At 37.3% G+C, this 24,034-nt stretch overlaps 1 protein-coding gene across 2 annotated transcripts in view; it reads left to right on the top strand.

Annotated features, from left to right (window-relative positions):
* Window positions 1-24,034, top strand: part of LOC100697801 (netrin receptor UNC5D) — a 172,989-nt gene that overhangs the window by 121,215 nt on the left and 27,740 nt on the right. For both annotated transcript variants that reach the window (XM_005454484.4, XM_005454485.4), the window contains 7 exons: window positions 497-640; window positions 851-954; window positions 13,490-13,670; window positions 14,915-15,082; window positions 16,776-16,940; window positions 17,250-17,282; window positions 20,307-20,492. In XM_005454484.4, coding sequence (XP_005454541.1) covers window positions 497-640; window positions 851-954; window positions 13,490-13,670; window positions 14,915-15,082; window positions 16,776-16,940; window positions 17,250-17,282; window positions 20,307-20,492 — 981 coding nt within the window. The remainder of the gene's footprint in view (window positions 1-496; window positions 641-850; window positions 955-13,489; window positions 13,671-14,914; window positions 15,083-16,775; window positions 16,941-17,249; window positions 17,283-20,306; window positions 20,493-24,034) is intronic.

Below are 24,034 nucleotides of genomic sequence, written 5' to 3'. Positions count from 1 at the left end.
TTCCGCTGGAAAGCATTTAGTGTCACTTCATTATAAATGGATTATGGTTTACAGGCTGTGTGAGAGAGGATATGAAGGCTCAAAACCAAATATATCTACCACAACAAGAACTTTGCACTGCTGCCCATCTGTTTGCCGGGCTAAAACTTGAACAAGGCTTTGTTAAAGTGCTGCTAGTGGCATATATATATTTATGTCAATAATGAAATGGTCTGCTCTGTGACTTAACCAGACGAAAGCATAACATCCGGCTACACTTTCATCCGGACAACATTTTAAATTGTTGTCTAAACAAAAATCCCTGAAATTGATTTGATTTGACAAGCAGACTGTCCTCCATCTCCTCCTGGCAAATGGCAGATCTGTTTACTGCTGATAATCTTATCAGATTCAAATTTCACTCATCATCTTGTCCCTGCAAATCTTCATCTCTTTGATTGATCATCCCTGCAATATAATGAAAGCTAATCTAAACAATCATGCGTTTCGCCTGCAGGGTTGAAGATCCGTGAAGTGATGATCAACGTGTCGCGTCAGCAGGTGGAGGACTTTCATGGCCCAGAGGACTACTGGTGTTTGTGTGTCGCCTGGAGTCACCTGGGAACTTCCAAGAGCCGCAAGGCAACAGTCCGGATTGCCTGTAAGCGAAACCATGTCACTTTGATACCAGCCTGACCTTACTGTGTCTGCGAAGGTTATTTGACTTTAAACCAGTGAGGGGATTATGTAGAAAGCATTCATTGTACATACATAAGTAGAGAAGGTCACACATGAAACAATTGTGCATATATGTTTGTTTGCTCCTTCGTGCTATTCTTTTATAAAGCAGGCTGTTTATTCTCTTGCCTAGACCTGCGGAAGAACTTTGAGCAGGACCCCCAAGGCACTGAGGTGCCTCTGAATGGCATGATTGTGTTGCATTGTCGTCCCCCAGAGGGAGTGCCTGTGGCTGAGGTGAGGGCTTTCTCGCACTTCAAACAAGTAACGTTTTCTCCTGTGTTGCTTGGAGAGAAGCCGTCATCCGTCTGCTTTACTCACAGTATAGCTCTGTTTACGTGACACGTTGTTTTGTTTCTCTCCAGCCACTGCAAATCCAGGACACATTTGTAATTTTTTCTCTTCATTTCAGTGTAAACAAGACTAATAGTTGATGAGCTGACACAATTACCTCATTGTCTCAGAATTATTCTGATTAATTTGATCGTGCAATATGGAGGGAGTATTATGTGTATGTATCACTAGCTTCCGTCTTTGCTGTGTTCTAGGTAAAATGGTGATTAACTATGATTTATTAAAAATGAAATGGTCATGTATTCCTTTCATTTTTGCTATCTTTGTCTGTTTTCTGAGGGTGAGTATTTGTGTACGAGCATGTCTGAAAGAGAGTACCCGTCACTGCTATTTTAATTTTTACTATGAATATAAAATGAGGCTCTCATGGACAGTCCTGCTGAGTGGTGCTTCTGTGCTGTGATGCTGCGCGCCTTCGTGTGGAAACTCAGTAGGGTGATGTGTCGATATCAAAGCCTGCGTAACGAAGCATCTGAAGCTTTGCATTTACTTAAAGGGGCAGTCTGTGATCTATGTAAACAAGATGACAGCTCTGGCAGCAAATTTCAAAGCACAGGACTCGAACCCTACCATTACTCCCAAACTGATTGACATGCCTTTGCATACAGCGACTGATACGTTTTCTGATGCTAATGGATAAAGCTTTGTGGAGGTCAGTAATGTTTGCAAACACACTGACTTGTTTTTTAATCATAACTTCAGTTACATCTCTTCCAGCTCTTTGGATTTGATATGAAACAACAGAACAGTTAAGAGTTGATTTTATTTACAGTATGCATTTATACTGGCAGGGTCACTGACATGTATACTCCCAGTATTATATTGTATATATAACCATTTGTTTAGTTTTTGTCTTTTCTGAGCCACACAAATTTTACATTATGTGTGATTTTGGACACAAAATTCCTCATTCCTGCAAAAAAAAAACAGAAAACAGAGCAAATACAATTTCTGTCAAAATATCCAGACTTGGCTGTTTGAACAGAGCTGTTCTTAATCTGTTTGTCTTTCTCACTCATTGTTAGTCTTGTTTAACTTAGGAGTTATCTGTCTCCATTACATGGAGCAGCACCTTTCAGAAACAGAGCCACTTAATATTAATTATTCACTAAATTATTCACTCATTCCTGTTTACAGGATTTAACTTGAGAAAATATGCTACATAGCAGGATAACATTAACTTTAATATCAGAGTATTTGTTTGATTCATAGTTATATATGTTCTCATTAAGTAATATTTAATTGTAGAGCTTATTCATTACTTCTGGTAGCTATGTAAAATATATAACATTAACATTACAACCAAATCACCTGTTATATTTCCACTCATAGTAATGAGTCATTAATTAATTGCTTAGAAGAACTGGTAAAAGTTCACATCAATGACAGGCCCATAACATCTACAGTTACCACAGACCATGGGATGTCAATTAAATGTGGAAAGGCAAAGTGAGCCCCTCTCCAATGTATTTTTTTTCCACTTTGAGGGACCCAATTAAAATGAATATCAATGGAAGTGAGAGACACTGCTGATAGGGGTTAATAAATATCTGTAGGGTCCAACCATCAGCTACAGTACTATTTAATAAGGAAAGGGTCTCACTGGGATTAGAAAAATCATTTTTTTACAAGTGTCCTAAGTCCAAAAAAGTAATAAGTAAAGATGATACCATGTTTTCTGATGTCTGCAGGCTTGAGGCAGTGTTTTGGTTTATAGTAAAGCAAAATGTCATCACTGATGTTTTATCAGTGATTTCTTGAATGTCAAAGCAGCAAGATAGTATACAAGTATGAGTATAAGATAAGACTGATGTAATGGGGGTATTTTCAATTTTTATATTTTAAATCTTTCAAAGTTATTATTTATTAATATATTTTGTATTTATTTCTTAATCAACAGACTTTTTATTCTTATTAGTTTTGTTTCGTCAGTGAATGTTTTATCAACGCTACTGAGCACATGTATGAATTAATAAAGTTCAGTGAAATGAAATGAAAAGAACAGGGGTTAAGCACTGTCTGCCGTACTGAATATTGTTTACAGATATTTGAGAATTTGTATTGCTCAAACATTTTCTTTTGTGTGCTTCATTGTTATGTCTGTCATGTTGTGATCTGTCATATTAACAAACTGTTCTAAAGCCATTTGTTTTTTCAGAATCCAAATCGATGCTTTAGAATTCCTTAAAGGTGAAAATGGACTCCATTTCAAATTGTGTGTGTGTGCCCGTGTGTGTGTGTGCGTGCCTGTGTGTGTGTATGTGCCCGTGTGTGTGTGTGTGATGAATGATTCAGCTCACACAAATGGAGCATCGGTGTACCACGAGTCTCCCCGATGCATTGTGGTCATCAAACTCCTCATGCATTCATTAATGTGACTCCGGCTAACAAAGAGAATGGTTATAGTAAATAATGCAGTGACAAATCCAGCTCCCTCTAGTATGACTTGCACTGAGGGAAGAAAAAAAAACTACTGACATCCAGAGTTGGAGATGTGGCAGTAGTTTTTTTTTTCTTTTTATGACTTTAGACATTGCTGAGAGCCTTTTTTGTATCCAGCACTGTGAAGGAGAGAAGCTCAAGCTCAGCTAAAGTTTGAATTTTAAGGAATTGAGGTCATGCAGCATGATCTGTTAAACCCTGTTTGTATTCTGAGGGATATTTATTTTGGCCATGACATTTATCTGAACGTCCATACTCCCACATTCAGCTGGAAATTAATACTTGTGATGTTGAAAAAATGTGAAAAGTTAATTTCTTGGAGCTGATATTAAACGCACAGTTGACAAAATGCGGATTTAATACGCTCCAACTTTCCAGGCTGTTTTAATGCATTAATGCTTTACATCTGACTGTAAAGCTTGAAATCCCTTTATGTCACTGCTCTGTGCATGATCTCGGAGGCAATGCCATCAGTGAGGGAGAGGGAACTTTATCTGCATCTTGCTGTAACTAAGCCACCCGGGAGTTTACTGGGCTGCTGTGTAGGATGTTAATGAAAACCAGAGAATGCCATATTATCTGTCCCAGCAGTGACAGAGGCAATAATCTGTGCACAATGCAAGTCAGACCACAGAGAATGGATCATAGTAAAACAGCTTAAGTCTGCTTCAGTTTATTGGTGACAAGAGTTTTAACTGGCTCTGCTTTTTAGAGACAGAACAGTTACCAGCACATATTATACTCAACTGTGTTATGTTCAAGTCGTTACATTTTGCCATTGTCAGAAGAAAAAAAAATATTATGTCCTTACATAACATTTTTGTAATTAAAAGTCACTTTTTCTCAATAAAACCAATTTTTTTTTTATAAGTATTTATTTAAATAAACTATTAATAGCACTTTACAGCTCGGTGATAACATCGTAAATGTGGGGTAATCTCAGGGAAAAAGTCAACATTTAACAAAGCAATAGTTTATTTTGTTTTTGATAGCAATATCGTAACCTGCTTACAAGACAGCTGGTATTTTTCAGTGTAATGTTTGGATTTAAGAAATTATCTGTCAGAGGCATTTTGAGTTTTTTGAGTTTTTTTCATTTTGAGTCTTTTGAGTTTTTTTCATTTTGAGTCTTTTATTGTCCTTTCTGTTGTCTAGCTTGTGTTACAATTTCTACGTCTGGCCTTGTTTCCTGTTTTATTTTGAAAGTCTTGTGTTGCTATGTTCAATGCGTTTAGTTTTGCTCTTCCCCTGTGACGTCCTGATGTTGATTTGTGTCAGCTGTTTCCCCATGTGTTTCCACTTCCCCAATCACCTCCAGTGTGTATTTAGTCTGTGTGTTTTCTTTCAGTCTTTGTCAGGTCGTCTGTGTCACAGTCATAGAGTGAGATGGAGGAGCTAATTGCAGACAGGGAAGGAGACAGGACTAAGGTTAAACAAAAAGCAAGCCGTTTATTATGGCTGGTAAACATGAATACAAAAATCAAGCAAAGGCGAACAGGAGTGGCACTAAACTGAAACCTAAACTGGGAAAACTAAACTATGAGCTGTGACTAAACTGTGGTAACTATGAAAACAGACATGAACACTGTTCTGCCAAGGAACATGTGAGAAACTGTGATGAGGAAAAACAAGAACAAGAAACATAAACACGACCTGAGCAGAATCATGGAATACATGGGACTTGACACAGACGACCTGCCAAAGACTGAAAGAAAACGCACAGAATAAATACACATTGGAGGTGATCAGGGGAAGTGGAAACACGTAGGGAAACAGCTGACACAAATCAACATAACGACGTCACAGGAAGAGCAAAACTTAACACATTGAACATAGCAAAACAAGACTTTCAAAATAAAACAGGAAACAAGGAGAGATGTAGAAATGACAACTAATAATAGCAACACAAGAACTTAACATATCTCCAAATACAATAGAAGAAATCAAAAATACAAAAATAAACTCAAAATGCTGGGTCACAGACATTATCCTAAAGGAATAAAAACTGGATTCTTTCACTTTACAGGCTGAAAACCTTCAATATCACATTAAAATTCTCTAGTAAGGTTATACTATATAACAATTATAAAAATATTGTCACTTCTCAGATATACTTGTCCTTTTCATCTCTGTTTAAAACTACGAACCTAACCATGTCTTTAAAATATAAACCTCCTTTTTCTGTTTCATTTCATCATAACATTGCCTAAAATTGGAAATACAAAACTAAATAGTCACTTTCAGTGTAATATTCATGAGTTAAGCATGAATACTGTGGCAGTTTTAAAGTACAGTGACACCACTGGGATCTGGGATTTTAATAAAATTAAGGATGCCACATATTAAAGTAAACATCTAATACATATAATCTAATATATATGTGTTTGCCTGAAGGTTGTTTACACTTATTGATGAGTAAATATATGATGCCGTTGCTGCTGGGAACACACTGCGAACACAACTGAAGAGCTTTGCAGGGGAACAAAAATTAAAGACTGACATCTTTAAACAACCTGACCACATGGCAAAATAACCACTTGTTCAGCAAAGCATTAACTTGCTTAATTTGTGCACTGTTCACATTATAAACTTTAGATACTGAAAAACACATGGACTAAACTGCCTTTATAACTTAGCCATCTGTTCAGCTTTACAGAAGTCGGCTAGATCTAAAACATGTTGTCATTTAAAATACAGCAAATCTATAAAAAGTGTCATGTAAATCCCAACCAGCTTTGTTCCCATGTAAGTTAGATTCTCAATTGTCTCATTTTTCTGCATTTCTACTTTTTTTCACAATGTTGTCAATCCCTGAAGGTTCAACTCAGTGTTTTACAGAGGGATTTTTCATAGATCACTCATACACAACACAAAAGTAGAGTGACAACAAAGATTTCCAAAATCTTCTCTGTGAAATCTTTAAACTCTTCAAATGTCAAGAAAATTAAACGAGAATTTTCAACATTGCTATACCCAGTGTTCAGATTTATAGATTTATAAAAGAGTTTCAAATTTCAGAAAAAAAGGACAAGTGAGTAATTATGTAATCAGTGCCTGTATTGTACATGTTTGACATGCAGAGAATGAACAGCAAAAATCATGCTGGAGAGATTAAAAGGTTAGCATCTAACTAAAGGAATAAATCCTTTTCCTTTATGGGAGGCAGAGCCTTCAGTTTTCAGGCCCCTCTTCTGTGGAACCAGCTTCCAGTTTGGATTCAGGAGACAGACACTATCTCTACTTTCAAGATTAGGCTTAAAACTTTCCTTTTTGCTAAAGCATATAGTTAGGGCTGGACCAGGTGACCCTGAATCCTCCCTTAGTTATGCTGCAATAGACGTAGGCTGCCGGGGATTCCCATGATGCATTGAGTTTTTCCCTTCCAGTCACCTTTCTCACTCACTATGTGCTAATAGACCTCTCTGCATCGAATCATATCTGTTATTAATCTCTGTCTCTCTTCCACAGCATGTCTTTCATCCTGTTTTCCTTCTTTCACCCCAACCGGTCGCAGCAGATGGCCGCCCCTCCCTGAGCCTGGTTCTGCCGGAGGTTTCTTCCTGTTAAAAGGGAGTTTTTCCTTCCCACTGTCGCCAAAGTGCTTGCTCATAGGGGGTCATATGATTGTTGGGTTTTTCTCTGTATTTATTATTGTGCTATCTACTGTACAATATAAAGCGCCTTGAGGCGACTTTTGTTGTGATTTGGCGCTATATAAATAAAATTGAATTGAATTGAATTGAATTGAACCCACCCAAGTATTCCCAAGCATTCCAATCATCAAGCCACTCATCCCGAGACATTTAGATTGCATGAAATATAATTATTAAGTGATAAGCATAACGTTTCTAGAGATGGTGAACAGATAATCCAAGAACGCCCTGAAATTTTAGCCACTCCTGCCTGCAGAACAGGCATCCGTCAGATTTGGAGGACTCATTTGTTTAATGTGATTTCGTGAAAGCCATTGTTGCATTGAGAAAAGGCCAAACATGACTGAGGGGCGGCTGAGAGGGTGCAGGCATGAGTGAAGGGAAGGAGGGGAGGGGGGTTAATGAAGCTCAACCTTAATTGAATCAGATGGTACAAAACTTACTGCAATGCTTTGTAATTGTCTTCATGTCGCTTTCACTTCCCATTTAAATGATTGTAAATGTAGGTCATTACATCTGCTTTCAGAATAATCAAGTGTTTAGGCCAGATGCTGAGGGGAATTGAAATGACTTCTCTGTTAAGTTTAAGATGATACCTTTCTGCAAATAAACACGGCTCTCCAGACTTGCCGGCTCCCTCACCTCAACATCTTTACACAGCTTGAATTTATCAGAAAATGAAGCTCTGCTGCATGCTTCGTAGACACCCTGCTGACGATGTGATGCTGCTTTCCTGACTTTATTTTATTTGCTTTCTCAACCAAGAGTAAAAAAGAGCAAAATATGCTGGTACATCTGAGTGACATGTAGAGGTCAGTACGGTGACCTTGACACCATGCCAGTAGACTGCTGGCGCTGCTAGGTCAGGTGTTCTGTAGTGCAACACTAGTTGCTGCTATCTAAGTGGGACACATTTGCCAATTAAGCAAATATGTTTCCTGTCGTCCCCGGGCGCTGGCTTATCAGGCTCATTTGAGCGTTCCTGCCATCTCATCAGCATGTGCATCTCTCTATAGTTTCTGACTCTAGGACCAACAGAGAGTGTCTCACACTCCAGGATTATACTCTTCCCTGAAAGTGAGGGAGGGTCAGAATGACACAGATTAATCAAAGCAAAATCACAAGAGGAAAAACCAAACAGAGAACAAAGAGATTATTTTAATTTACTTCACTGTAAGAATTTCCTGAGATAAAGGCACCAAAAAATGAAAGGTCACCACCAAAGAGGATTCTTCTCTGATCACAGAGAGGATAAAGAGATAATTATTGGTCAGTTTTATTGAATAGTACAACAGCTGCTGTTTAATGGTTTAATTAAGTTTCGTCTTTCTCTTCTTATTATGTACTTTCACAAATCCTTTTTTTCAATCTCAGATGCCCTTTACCACAGTGTGAATGGGAGTCAAACACCATCACAGTTTAGAAATTAGGATAATGTTAGCATGAAAAAAAATTCATTACATTAATTTCTCAGTCTGCTTCTTTTCTGTTTGGGTTGCCTGTTAAATTCAAAAACACAAACACCCACACTGCTTCTAAAAGTGTACATGTGCATCTTTTTTTTTAATCACATATAACTTTAAAAATCTTAAGTGTAAGAAACTAACATATATATAATACAGCTGGCACACACTGATTCAAAATGAAAGCACATGCCTTACAGCGAAACAGGATGAAACTTGGAATCATTTTCTGAGACAAACAGCGACCTAACAAATTCAGCGGCATTGCAGAAAGGATGAGAGAGATCTATACACCAGTAATCCATACTTTACCACTCAAACATGGCTTATTTTCTATCAATACCACCTAAAAAGAGTTGATTAGAAAGGTTTTGTAAGAGTGGTTGTAAGAATGAGCTAGGAAACCTAGATGTCCACGTCACAGCCATCCTCCTTCATCTCGGTTTTATAAATAACATATTGATCTGTGAAATGGCAGTCAGTAAATCTTTCTTGTTTTATTTCTTAGCATTTTTTATTTTATATTAATTATGTTGAATAATAATTTTATAATGCACTTGTGAACACTGGATATTTGTGTACATTGACCAGCAACCTTCATAAGTAATAAGATAAGAGAAGGGAACTAATGAAGAAATAAAATTAGAACATACCTATACATAAGACCAAAAATTTAAAAGAGTGTGTATCTTTACAATACTGCAGTGTTTACTGTAAAATTAATTTAATAAAAGTCTTAGTTCTGTGAACATAAAATGAGCCGTCTAATGAATCTCCACATACTCAACAACTTCTGTCTTCAGGAGTCAGTGCTTATTGTTTGTATAATACATTCAGGAGTGTACAACTGAAATGTTTAATCTCTAGTTACTGTGGAGTGGCACAATGGCTTTGCAATGTGTGCCAGTTCCTCTGAAGTTTGCTGTCTTAAGCAGTGCCTTCTCAGTTTCAACTGGTGATGTAAATTTAACAGTTTTAAAATTGTCCTTCTTTGTAGGCTTATGTGTGAGAGCAGTAAAGCTAGGACAGAAAAGCATCAAATGCAATATTTTTCACATGTACTGGTACCATTGCATGACTAATGCGTAATAAATAGTAAATAAATAGTTTCTTTGCCAACGTCATTATGAGAATACATTTTGGCTTCTGCATTTTTTCAGCTACTGAATATTTGGTTCCTCTGCATTTCCTGGTTTTGAATGGATCTCTAAAGGACTGATTAGCAGATTTGTCTTAGGGCAGGATATTTTCACGACCAATTTCAACACACCAAGTTTGGGAAAGCCTAAATGCTAACCTCATAGCTTTATAGCAGATAAATTGTTAATGTGACAATTGTCACAGTGACTTTTACATACAGTCTATGTCACAGAATCCCTCAACCAGCTAACTAGCCATCTATATCTACAAATACATACCTACAGTGTGTCCTGGATAGCCTTAATGTAATTAAGTTTTCATTGTCAAGCTGAACAAATTAGGTTAAATGAAACACTGCTGAGTAAAAAGCCCCAAGAGTGGATTTGAAATGTTCTCCAGGACGACTCTGGCATCAAAGTGCTTCTTTACTGCCAAGGGGCTAATCCCATCGGACCTACATTTTCAATAAATCCCGATTTCCCAGTGGTTAGAGTAGAAGAAATAAAAAGTCATGAATGTTTAATAGCTCACTCTACTTAGGAAAGATAGCATCATTTCAATTACCCTGATCTCAAACAGCAAATCTTCTGGCATTTCATGGATATCTTTCATAGATTTTTTATTGTTTGTTTTAACTGTAATATATCATTTATCATCTGCAAAGGTAGAGAGCTATAATAAACACAGGGAAAGGTGGGGAAGGTTGACATAAAGTATCATATAAAGTATAAAGTAAGTATAAAGTATCATTCCCGTGCCAAAAAATGCAAATTTTGGAGCTTTTAATGTTGAGTTGCATTTTTATTTCAGATTTTGGACCTTACATTTGAGTTGAACACAAGGGAAATGTGGTTCTGATTTAAATGTATCATGTTGTCATATAGTCCTGTTATTTAGTCCAGTTATAGCACCGCAGTGATTTACCTTTGTATTGTTTTTTTTTCACTTTGACACTTAAATGTGGTGTAAATGGGAAAAATGCTTTCCTCCATTGTTTTGATATCTAATTTATGAAACATTTCTACCTGCATGTGGAAGAAATTAGGTTTGTCATTGAAATAATGTGTTATGTAAAAGATGCAGATGTGAGTTCTTATTTTGTACAATGCAATTTGTTTTGCTCAGTGTTTCCTTTGGTGACATATTATCCACTTAATATTGAAATATATTTAATTTACACAGTGTAATAGTTACATCTTGGTACCTGTCAAACTCAGTTTCAACACTTTGCTCTAAAAATGCATCCCATCTGAACATGAGAACAAAGCACTGGAGGTTAAGCTTCAATATAGTCGTATATTCCACACTATATGACGATAATATACATTAAGTGAGTAATATAATGTAGGCAAGTGTTGGACAGCTTTTAGTTCAGCTATTTTCTGAAATAAGGGGTGAAATAACCTAATGTCTCATGGTGACATACAGTATGTGCCTTTGAGATGGGATCTCAGTACAGTTTAACAAGCAACAAGTCATTTAGTTAGTTAGGCATCAACACCACAAGCATGGTCGAGTCTTCTAGTTCAGTTTGAATTAGCTGATGTGAAGCTTAGCAGCTATCTAAGTACCTGTCTTTCATTTACTGTAGGCTTGCAGACTAAATGAAAGATAGGTGCAAGCCAGTGTCAAGTGACCATTTGAAGAACTGCAGTTTTTGCACCTCCACGGTGGCTTTGTTTGTTAACCCCAGCAAAAACAACACAGCTCACCAATCAATCACTTTAACTTATTTATCACCATTTGACAAATAAGGGTCAGTATTTGCTGTCAATCCTTGCATAAAGCAGACTACAAGAAAATAATGTGATTACATGAATAAGCTTGTAAAATGGGCTCATTTTGTATGAAATTATTCTATTATATTTGCTCCATTTTGTAGAAGGTCAAAACTGACTGCGTTCATAGCTGACAAGACTGACCAGCCATGACAAACACAGGGTTGATTAGACACTGGCTGTGAAAGAGTGAATTATAAAGAAAGAACTGATGAAGGCGCAGTGTTGCACACTAGTATGAGCACTTGGTACTGTATGCCTTGAAAGCAGCGGAGCCAATTCGTGAAAAAAAAAGCTACATGATGAAAGACTTCTTGGGCCATCAAAAGGAGCAAAAAACGCTTGTGACAACATGACTCCAGATTTATTGATTTCCTAGCTCATTTTGTTTTTTTCATCTAGAGTGCTTTGAAAGAGCAAAGCAATCTCTGAGTTTGTTGGCTGTTGTTACATTCCCTTGGCAAATGGACACTATCCACAAACACACATGCTACTCACACACACCCCATGCACAAACACATGGCTCTCCCAGTGGGGCGGAGTTTTTAATCCTCAAATACACTGCCATAAATCAAAGCGCAATCCTCGTGCCCTAGCTCGTCTCTCTGAATGAAAAGCTCAAGCTACTGGCACATTAATAGCAATTTACAGGGCCAGTCATGCGAGGAGAGGAGCATCAACTGAGCGTCCTTTATTTTGTAATTCCTTATTGCTTTCACTCACTACATGGCCACTGAATTGGTAACGCTGGAGGATGTGACCTACCTACTACATCACTTTGCTCTGAGCTGTTGTCAGATGTGTTGTACTTCCCAACCCCCTAATCTTGCAATCAAAATGTGTCCCCTTACATACCTTCATAAATGTAGTGAGGGACGTGTTTCGATTTTTGTCCTCTCCTTTTTTGTCAAGAAGAGAGAACAGAGACTTCTTTATATGATGAAATGCAAAATGCACACCTCAATCAGCACGACTGTGAAGCATTTGTTAGCAAATACTGAACTGTATGCAATCGTCATAAAGGAACAATTGTAGCAAAACTTTTCAACTGTTATACTACAGTGACCTGCAAATAACTCACTGGATTTTGAACCAGTTACCAGGCATGTTGAAATTGTGAGTGTGGGGAAATATATTCAGTTTTAATTAAATTACTAAAAGTGAATAATATAACTTTTAGAGGTAATGAATTGTTGTCTTAAATTTTCTCCCTCAAATATTGGGGACTCTTAAAAATGTTCTTGTAATGTTTAATTAAACAGGTAGACGCTTCATGTATCACATCATTTACTATTGATGGTGCCTTCAAAAGCTCTCTTACTAATGCCATGTGCTCTCCCCATATCACAAATACTGGCTTTTTATAGTACAGTCGTTAACAAACCAGATGATCTCTCTTTTGCCCACAGGACACAGTGTCCATGATTTCTAAAGACTAATTTTCATTGGTGAGACCACAAGACCATTTCCTACTTCACGGCTGAAGCATGTACTGTTTTTTGGGGGGGGTATATGGTCAAGATTTTACTCACATTTGTAGATTTAATGACAAATTGTGTTGACTGACAGCACTTAGCAATACAATTGTTTACTACTTTTTACCCTGCCTTTTTACCCTTTTTACCCTTTTTACCCTGCCTCTCCCTCACTGAATACAGTCTCTTTAACACTTTGTGTACCATAGATGATGAAAGAGAGCCTTTGCAGTTATATTCAGTTCAAATTGTTGAACTGTTTTCTCATGTAACCTTGGGTGAAGTTCACTTTACCTCTTGCCTTTTGTGATACTCTATCAAACTCCTGACCTTTTTTAAATTAGTCTGATACGTTTTGAAACATTCCACCAGATGTTTTTACATGTATGGGCTTTTTTATCACTCACATCTGTCCGGTTGTCAGATGTTTGTCTGCCTGAATGAATTTGACATACTTTTGTTTTCAGGTGGAGTGGCTGAAAAATGAGGAGCCCCTGAGCTTTGATGATGGTAATGTCATGGAGAAAAAAGGTGACCACAACCTCATCATCTCAGAGGCCCGGCTGTCTGACTCTGGAAACTACACCTGTGTTGCTAGCAACATTGTGGCCAAGCGACGCAGTGCCACTGCTACTGTTATTGTCTATGGTAAGATTACAGTTCTTTTAATTTTGCAATTTTATCTCTGACAAAAAATCATGAGAGTAGATTTGCTTGGTAACTTATCACAGTAGTGTTGAAGAATAGTCTTGCCTACATCAGAATATCAGTTTTCACTAGTATGGCATTGAGTTAGCAGCTGACTAAGCTTTACTCCCACTGAGGTTGATTATCTTGTTAATAGTGTTAGATCCTCAGTGCATAAGACCCTGGATACTGTGGCTCGTTAGATAGTAAAATCTGCCTTAAAGCAGATAACATGCAAGTTGGAAAGGAAATAGTGCTGCACTCATCAGGAAGATATTCTTTGGGGCTGGAAAAATGGTTTGTTACTTCATTTTTTAAAGTCCTCCTTAAAGCTAGGACACTTCACTGTTTGTCACTGATCGAGGAAAATGGGAACAACCACACGCTTCTTTTCAGCGCTATAGCCAAGCCAATAAACCCAATAAACCTTGTTGAGTTAACGTTGCAATGATTTATCCCTCTAAACCATCAATGTGCCTTTTAGACCCTATTCCTTCAAAACTGCTCAAAAAAGTCCAAGTATAGTTTAATTAGGTGTCTTCCTGTTAAAAGGGAGTTTTTCCTCCCTACTGTCACCAAGTGCTTGCTCATAGGAGGTCATGTGATTGTTGTTGTTTCTTAGTAGGGTTGTAGAGTCCTTACTTTACAATATAAACTGCCTTGAGTTGACTTTTGTTGTGAATTGCACTAAATATTAGGGCTGTAGAGAGTGAAATAGTGTCATACTAGTAAAAATTCCTTTTACACTGAAGGGCAGCCTTAAATGAAGTGTCTCGTTGTTCATTTTGCTGATCTTTCATCCTGTTATTTTTATTCTTTTAAAGAAGGCATTTAACTGCTGCAGGAATACATCTCATTCTTTCTGACATCCCATTGCTCCGGTCCATCAATCATTAATTTCCATAATGCTAATGAACTACCTGACAAGCTTACTATTCCCGATAGCCTCCAACAGATGTACAATAATGGAACAGTAGTATTTCTTCCTTTCCTATGACAGCAAATGAGCTCATTAGTCAATCATCCTACATTACTTTAGGACACATATCCGAGGAATAAGTGTACATTGACAGAAGGGGAGACACTATTGATCTTTTTTTTCTGATGTTCATTACCGCCTTTGAGTGACTCCTCTGACTGCGATGCAGGCCAGAATTCCTTTAGTGTTTCTTCATACCTTTTCCCTCATCTTTTGACACGTGCAGTGAATGGCGGCTGGTCATCCTGGACAGACTGGTCTCCCTGTAACGTGCGCTGCGGTCGAGGTGTGCAAAAACGCTCTCGCACTTGCACAAATCCGGCGCCTCTCAATGGTGGAGCCTTCTGTGAGGGCATGTCAGTACAGAAGAGTACTTGCAACACAGTGTGTCCAGGTAAGAGCAATAGCATGTTCTTTTCACTCTTAGTGATAAAGAGCATGTTTTAGTGTTACTAATTTTGAGCTTTTGAAGCTTCCCTCGCACCTTACAGCTATCAGTTAAATAAAAGATTTACAGTTGCCAGATAAGATGTGCAAATTTTAGATTTATGACTGTTGAAAGTATGTATTGTCGAAATAGTTGATTTTGCATACAGAAATCACTTGATATTGTGAAATGCACTTATTTGCATTCATGAAAATATTTGCATAAGATCAATATAATACAGCACCTGTGTCTTTGCAACAAAATCTAGACTTTGACAGATGGTTAGCTTTACTTTATGTTGCACAAAGAATGGAAACTGGAATAATTGCTGGACTGGCAGCTAACAAAACAAGAAGCTAACAAAACTCTTCCCCTGTCATTGTACAAAATGTATTTATATTTACGTACTATTTGTATAAAATCCTTGTGAATATAATATACCTAAGTAATATGTAAATATCATTAGCACAAATACACAAGATTTCATATAATAGCATAAATACTTTAGTAATATTGTCTTTATTTAACTTCTTTTTCATTATTTGGTCTAAATTTAAAAAATAGTTTGCTTACTTTTTCAGTCTCTGTTTGGAGAGAACTGAAACTTTGTATTTTGTAATAAACAAATAAAAATTATAACCAAAAACTCGTAAACATTGTTTAATTGGTCCAAAAAGCTCAGTCTAAATACTATTATTTGTGTTTTTGCAGGAGTATTTTTTGTGCAGCACAAGACCCTCTATTTAACCACAAATTGTTGCTCCTATCCTTCAATCTTTTTACAGAAATTAGATATAACATATGCCATGACACTTGTCTTAAAAGCTTTAGGTAGGTTTTATAGTTAGCAGTAGTCTTCTTTCAGCCTCAGAGATTTTACTGTGAAAGCATCTGCAGTGCACTGGTGACAGTGGGTTGTTATCTGAAATCAAATGCAGTGCACCCGTGAAACAACTAATGAAGGGAAAATGTCTGACAAGAGGAGAAAGATGCACAAATGGAGAGGGGTGGAGATAACGTGAGAGAGAAGCTAAGAGTAGAATCTCAGGTTGTAAGAGGAAAAGCACAACAGCAGTAGGAGTTATCAAAATTGCACCTGTGTTTTTTTTTTTGTTTTTTTTTTCTTTTATAGACAAGAACAAATTTATGATTTCAACCACAGTGGAGTATAAAGAAAAACGCTCATCAGGTTTAAGTAAAAAAAAAAAAAATTATCAGTAGAGTACAGTGCACTCCTCCAAACATTATCTCCTCTTTGCCAAATGTCTCCTTCCGACGGATTCTTTCTCTGCGTCTGGGTTTGAACATAAACAGGATGCCTTTGCTTTTAGATTAGCAGGAAGAGGGGATCTTTGAGAGCATATGGAGGGGGAAAGGCGAATTGATGGAGTCTCTTTATGCTCCAGATCAGAAACACCAGCTTTGTACATGTTTTTGACACTTTAAGTGGGAAATTATTTTTAGTCGTGCAACTGTTACCTTGAAAGTGTTTTCCTGTAAAGTTCCACAGAGCTATTAAAAAAATCCACTTAAATCTGAAGTATGAGAAGAATGCATTTTCTAGTTCCTGTTGTGTTTCACTTGCATTTCTTTATGCAGTAACATATGTGCATGTATTCACATTCAATGGCTCTATCTGTGTTTGTGTTTGCCCCTGCAGTGGATGGCGGTTGGGGAGAGTGGAGTGAGTGGTCAACGTGTAGTTCGGACTGCGAGAGGCAGCGCAGCAGAGAGTGTACGGCTCCGGAGCCCAAGCATGGGGGGCGACTGTGTGACGGGGTGGCAGTGGCTACAGAAAACTGCACAGGCGGCCTCTGTACACAGAGTGGGTAACATCAGCTCCACACTTCACTGGTTAACAAGGAGAAAAAGATATAGTGGTTTGGCATCATTACTGTCAGTCCCATTGTGTTCATTGACTGTGTCATTATAGACTTACTGTTCATAATTTTTGGCAGTGTGGGCTAGATCATGATCCTCATGATAATCATGCTCATTAGCAACGCCCTCATCCATCTTCATTATTCAAACACTTTGTTTCACATACATCACAAACAGTGTGCACCAGCGTGGATGCGCACGCAGGCAGTGATTGAATCAGCTAACGCTTAAATGATGTTGTGTGTTTCCGCAGATCGGAAGTTGCTGCATGATGCCAAGCCACAAGGTGAGCTTCTGTTCAGTTTCATTTATTGTTGATGTTTTATTTAAAAGATATCACTCTCTCCAGTCGTGACCTGGAAGATTGCATGATTGGGATTAGAAAAAGGTGTGACCAAAAGTTTTTTCACACATTTTGCAACTCTGAACTTTTGTAAACAAAACCAAACAGAGCAGTATATAACAACTCAAACTAGGCATTTTTAAACACCCTATAACCTGAACCTCCCTGACACAAAGTCCCCCTTGTGGGACTAATAAAGGTATCTTATACCACAATAACAAGAATTGCTGAATTTACATTAGCAAGTCCAACATCCTAATTATCTGTCTGCTCTACCCAGACAGCATCCTCACTTTAACCAACACACAACCTCAGTTCCAAAAAGTTTTGAAGCCGTGTAAAATGTAAATGACCACAGAATACAATAGTTTTCAAATTTTATATGCACATATCAAATGTTTAAATTGGAACATTTTACTGTTTCAGAAAGTATTAGCTCACTTTGATGGCAGCAACACAAAAGCCTGAAAAAGTGAGCCGTACCATGAAGAGACAACTTTTTAACTAATTAGGTTAATTGGGAAACTGTAAATATGATTGGGTATTACAGAGGAAAACTGAAAGCAAGAGCTTGAAGGATAGATGGGTGGAGCTTCACACGGAAACAAAAAATCTACACTTCCAATTATTTTGTTTTAAATAAAAGTGGAAGTTTAGAAAAAATGAAAAATGGAAAGATTTATTGAAAAAAAGAAAAATAGCCACATCTTTATTTTACACCAACACATATATGATTACCAGTAAGCAAAGTGATCGTTTGTTTATTGGTTAAGAGTTTGTTTATAAAAACATTTTCAGACTATAATATGCAGTGTACCTTTAAATATCATTTGCATGTCTATTATAAGGTTAAAACTGATGTTTCACCCAGTTTTCAGTTTTGTTTTAACTGTTTGTTTAGGTTAAAGCACCAATACTAATGTGTTAGGTAGAAGGCAAATTATGGTTTAGATTACAATACAGTGAGTTATGAGTAAGACCTGCCACATTATTGCTGCCATTCATGCAGGAAACATTGTGAGTATCTCTGAGACACCAATTTTTCATACTCAAACCAATAGCATCAATGAATATCAATTATAACACTGCTGATTATGTAACATTATTAATATCATTTCCATTGTGTTGCTATTACAGTAAGTATTCAATATGTTTACTCAGTTTTACATGTAATTTTAATGTACTGATGTACTGATTACATGTACTGATGGGTATTACGAAGCCTAATATGTTTTCTAAAACTAAAGTATAATTTAGGCTTTTTGTTATTAAATGCAGGTATAATAAGTTATTTTCAGAGGGTAGTTCCATTCACGCCTAATTGAGTTTTCTCTTGTAAACACCCTCTGAGCTGATAGCAGCAAACTGGTGCGATGTCGTTAATGGCATTAATAGGAAGAGACTGGCTCTGGCTGCATAATCCCACTGTTGGAGTGACAGAAATTCCTTAGCTGACAAGGATAGTTACAAGAAAACAGCACGCTCATCAGCAGCCATTTGGTTCTGGCAGTGGTTAAGCTTAACAAATTACTAATGTTACCCTCAGAGAGGGAACTGCCCTGAAATAGGAACAATCAGCTGCCAAGTGGTAAATCACAGGTGTGGTCATAGAGAATAACGCTGTATGACTCACTGTGAATTAGTGTATTTAAATAGGTACGTTTTGACGAACAGACAGACAGCACATCAAATGACACGCGAATGAATAATGATGATTAATATTAACAAACAGGAAATTAAATTCATTTCTAAAGGTTGTTTGGCTTAGCTGTTTGTTTCCCCAACCTAACGTTTGTCATTGATGCTTCTTATCTCATTTCCGAAGTATTTAAAGAAAGTGCATTGTGACTTTTGCTGTTTTCTTTACACTCTGCATGTTTACATGCTGTATGTTGTTTGATTTGGATTGTTACCAAGTCTCTGTAAAAATAACACAAGCTGTATCAAACGTCCCAGCTTTTATTGCCATTATTATCTCAGTTTCACTCCTATATTAATAATGCTGTACACTTCTACTTATTTTTGATTATATCGGGCATTGTGTTTCAGTTCGAGCTCTTTGCGGTTAACCACTGTAAATCCACTGCTTTATGCATTATTGCTGTGTAGGGAAATGCTACTGCGTAGCTTGCACGGAGAAAAATCAATTTGCCCATGTTTTCCTGACTTGTCCTTTCACATAGTTATGTCTTCTTGTTTGTCAGGAATGGGAAAAAGAATGCGACCAGGCTGCCAAAAACTTCCCAAGCCCTCAATTAACCTGCTACTGTAGCTGTTAATACCGCTTTGCATATTTTGTCAATTTCTCCTCATTTGAGCTTCAGGCTACTTAGAGGATTTCTCAGCATGTCCTGTTTTAGTGCAGATCTCATTATCTTTCAAGAACAAGCTAGCAGCTCCTTTATTTCCCCACTCATTCGTTTGCTTTGTGGAGTTGGACGCTGCAATACTGGTGGGACCAGATAGAGCATAATCGCTGCCGATGAGCTAATTTAATGAATTGGTTTTGTCACATTATCCCAGTGGAACACAGAGCGCCTCCAACACCAGAGCCAAGCAGTGTTTGAAATGACAGTCAGGTGCTGGGTTGATTATAATCGCCTTCCTTCCAAGGTTCCTCATTAGTAACTTTAACACTGAGGAATGGAACAATGAAGCTGTGCATCAGGAGGTAAAACATAGAAAGAAATGAAAATAAAAAATTCACTAAAGTAGCATGAAACCAAGTTAGACTTCCCTGGTTTAAGAGACTTCCACAAAAGCGCTCCTAAGCAACACAGATTTCCAGTTTATTTTGGGAGAGAATGTCTCCTAGCGTCCTAATTAACCACAGAGACTCCGAAAGCAAATATAAGAAGTCTTGATGCATGCTCAATCATCCAGATAAGGAAATCCCAAAAAGTTGATTGTGTTCATCTGGATATTCAAAATCACGTTTTTTTTTCTCAATCATTCTGACATTTCAAGGTGTGGAGAACAGCAGTGATGTTGCCCTGTATTCAGGCCTGGCTGCAGGGGTGGTGACAGTTGTATTGCTCATCGTCGCTGTCACTCTTTACCGAAGAAGCCAGAGTGAGTACGGTGTGGATGTCATTGACTCCTCCGCCCTCACCGGAGGCTTTCAGTCCTTCAGCTTCAAGACCTCTCGTCAAGGTGAGTCATTAACTGTGGCTCTCAAATATCAGAGAAATTTGCCCTCGAAATTGTGTCATAAAACACTGAATCCAAATGGGAACTTTGTACAAAAATCTAAATGTGAAATTTTCAAAAGCAGCAAAGAATGGATGGATTTGGGGGTTTTCTTCCAGAAGGCAACTGAATTTAATTTTACATCCAAATATGCATCCTTTATAAAGCTCCTTGTAAAAATTGAGGATTCATGTTGTGTTGGAAATCTTTTTTGGTGTTTTGACATTTTACTGTATGCATGCACAATATGTGAACTAGCTTATCAGTGTACAGAAGTTGAGTGGTTAATTTGTTGAGTTTCCAATGCAATTGGAAACTCAAGAGAAACTCAGAGAAACTCCAATATGTAAAAAATGTTTATGGGGTCTCAAAGACCCTCATCTCCATGTAAAGATATTTTTTAAAAGGGTTTGTTGGACTTGACTTCGCATTAAGATCTTAAAAAGGCAGTTTATAACAACTGTGACACCTCTACACCCACCCTGCCACAGATGGAGCTAACATGCACAACAGTTAAATATGATGTGCAATTAAAAGTGCGTCATATTATAAACCAGAGCATCAAAATAGCCTGTTTTTATGTTTTTATTTTGCATATTGCCTTTTTTTATTTTAGTTTGGCTGTTTAAAAGACCACAAAGAAAGCCCTAAAAATTAAAGCTGCAATTTTGCCTGCTAGTGCAGAGAGCTGGCGTTGTATTTGGCATTAATAGCCATTCTAACACACACGTAAAAGCAAAACACAGAAAAAGAATACGACATAGACATACAGTCATGTAAAAAGGAAAGTACATCCTCTTTCATTTCTAACGTTTTACATATTAGGACATAATTCCGAGTCCTCTGTTCCTCACCAGGTTATAAATTTGTGTTGATAAAGCCTCTGATGAACAACACATGACATGTTACACCATGTCATTATTTTTAGTTGTTGGAGGTACTTGTATATATGCAGCTTTCTTAAGGTCCTGTTGCAGCATTTCAGTTGGTTTGAGGTCTGGACCTTGACTAGGCCAGCCAGAATACTTTAGTTTGCAGAGGACTTCAAAGCTGACTCAAAAACTGCAAACTTCCATGTGGCTGCAAAACAAGCCCAAATCATCCACCCTCCACCATCGTGCTTGACAGTTGGTGTGAGGTATTTGTGCTGATTTTAGGGTGTTTGGTTTTATCAAATATAGTACTGTATATTCTGGTCAAATATCTCCAGTTAGATTTCTCCTCGTGACATTTCTAAACAAGCCAACTGCAATGTCACGTATTTTAACATTTGATTGATGGGCAGCAACAATTTATTATCCTAAATGAAGCATTTAAGTGTATTAACACCTAAGAGCTGTAGAGCAGAAAACTTCCAAAACTGCTGCTTCATTCAAATAAAAATAATGTAAAATGTTGTTTCTAGTACACCTTGTAAGAGAAATACTGCAAAGTGATTTATGACAAAATTCTAACAACAGAAAGGCAAAAAATTACTGCAAAGCAAGTAGAATAATTACATAATGGGGTAATTCTATGTAAATAACACCAAAGATCTATGCACGCCATACAGTTTTCTATGTATATGTAATTATTCATCTTTATGAAATCTGAATACATTTATTTGTACGATATATGTACATTAATTATTAACAGGCTTTAGGGGCCAGAACTGAGTTTATCTGTTTGTTTGCTTTAGCCATCTCAAGCTTTTTTTCTGTCTGTGCTGTAGTGCAATAAATGTCCAATAACTTACAGCTTAACCTATAAAACATGCATTGCATTTTTTACTTTATTGCAAACATTGGTATTCAGCAAGCAATAAACCTATGGTAACAAGCAGATTGTGCACTCTAAACAAATGTATAATTTCACTCTTATCTATTATTACTCAGGCCTCCTCTTAAGAACCACAACTTCACTCCACACCAAGTTGAAAAGTTATCAGATAATGTCTCAGTTTTTGGTATTGTATTTTATTACAAAACCTCAATAAATAATTCACGTCTGCAAAATTAAAAATGTAATTTATTATCGCTATCTCTTTTTTTTCGCTGAGCACCACAATGGAGCGTTTGCGGTCCCGTGCTACTAAACGAAGAAACATCAGAGCACCGTGGCGTGCTGTGTTTTACTCTGCAGATTGAGGCATATTTTTGCAAGGCTGGCATTATGGGTCGCCACAGCGGCAGCCCTCAGCAGGGCATAATAAAGTTCATTTTGATAACACAGCAGGAGGCAGGGAAAGCTTTAATCTTGGTCCCTGTTCACTGTGTTAGAGGCGCTAAAACAGCCAAGCCTCCATAACATTCTGCATGTCCTCCCCTCCTTGCACATTGTGCCCCGCTGTATGCTGCTGCAGTTATCTTTTCATCATGATCATTTCATTTCTTTTTCGTAGTCACGTTTTTCATTATGAGTAACTGTAATAACAGCTCACCCATTAAGAATTATTGGGCAATTTACAGTACTTTGCTCATCAGGAGATACGCACACTGTGTACTCAGTGTCTTCAGGTCTTATTTAATGCTTGCTTGAAGCAGCTGTCAATGGGTGCTGTTCATTATGGCATTGTCTCTGCACGCCTTTCTTTACTTTCATCTCTTCTCCTCTTAGTTCCTCCCAGCGAGGATGTGAGAGAGAGAGAGAGATGCGAAGAGAAGATGTGAGAATGAAGGAGCCATAGCTGTCATATGAGAAATCCGTACTTCCGTAGTGTCAGTTTTAAGCAGCGTTAGTTACATCAGCAACATGCTGCACAGCTGGATCGCTTGTCACATTGACTGATTCAACTGTCCACAGAAATTCTTCTCACACGGGCATTTATTTAAACTCATTAACACAGCCGATACATTGTATTATTGTTGTTGCTCATGTATTGATCACAAATGCTGCTTTGTGTGATGCTGCAGTTATTGCTATTAAAGTATCTTATTATTCTAATGTCTTACATAGACATTAGAAGAATAAGACATACTTCCTCTATCCCAAATATTGGGGCATACAGGTATATTACACAGAACCATATAACTGTGATCTGTGTTAATCAGTCGGTTTATATACAGCACTGAAAAGTAACCAGTGTGACAACAATCTCTGTTATTTATTCTTTTTTTCAGTTAGATTGTAGAGTCAGATCAGGGTTTTCTGTTTAGTTTTAGTTTAGATTGCATCGTTTCAGTGTCAGTTTTAGTCTAACTATTAGAATATGGTGGGTGTTTTTTAGGGGCAGATTTAAGAATTTTTGAATAAGTTATTTACTTGCTGCTTGTTTGTGGTCTCTCTGACTTCAGTTTTGTCTTCAGTAGCTTTAAAGCATGTGCATACAAGCCCATTTCATAACATTGCATCCAGCTCTTGCTTTTCTTTTCCAAACTTTACTAATCCCATCATTTTTGTACAAGTTAATTTTGGCTTTATTTACACAAAGGTTTTTTTTTTTGTTTTTCCTCTTTTTCAGAACTGTGGAGGCTGTTTTTGAGTTTTTGGTAAATTCCAGTCTGGCCTTCCTGTTCTTGATTAAACCA

Source organism: Oreochromis niloticus, linkage group LG7 (genome assembly GCF_001858045.2).
Source record: "Oreochromis niloticus isolate F11D_XX linkage group LG7, O_niloticus_UMD_NMBU, whole genome shotgun sequence".
Taxonomy (NCBI): domain Eukaryota; kingdom Metazoa; phylum Chordata; class Actinopteri; order Cichliformes; family Cichlidae; genus Oreochromis; species Oreochromis niloticus.
This window is presented reverse-complemented; position numbering and strand designations above follow the sequence as displayed.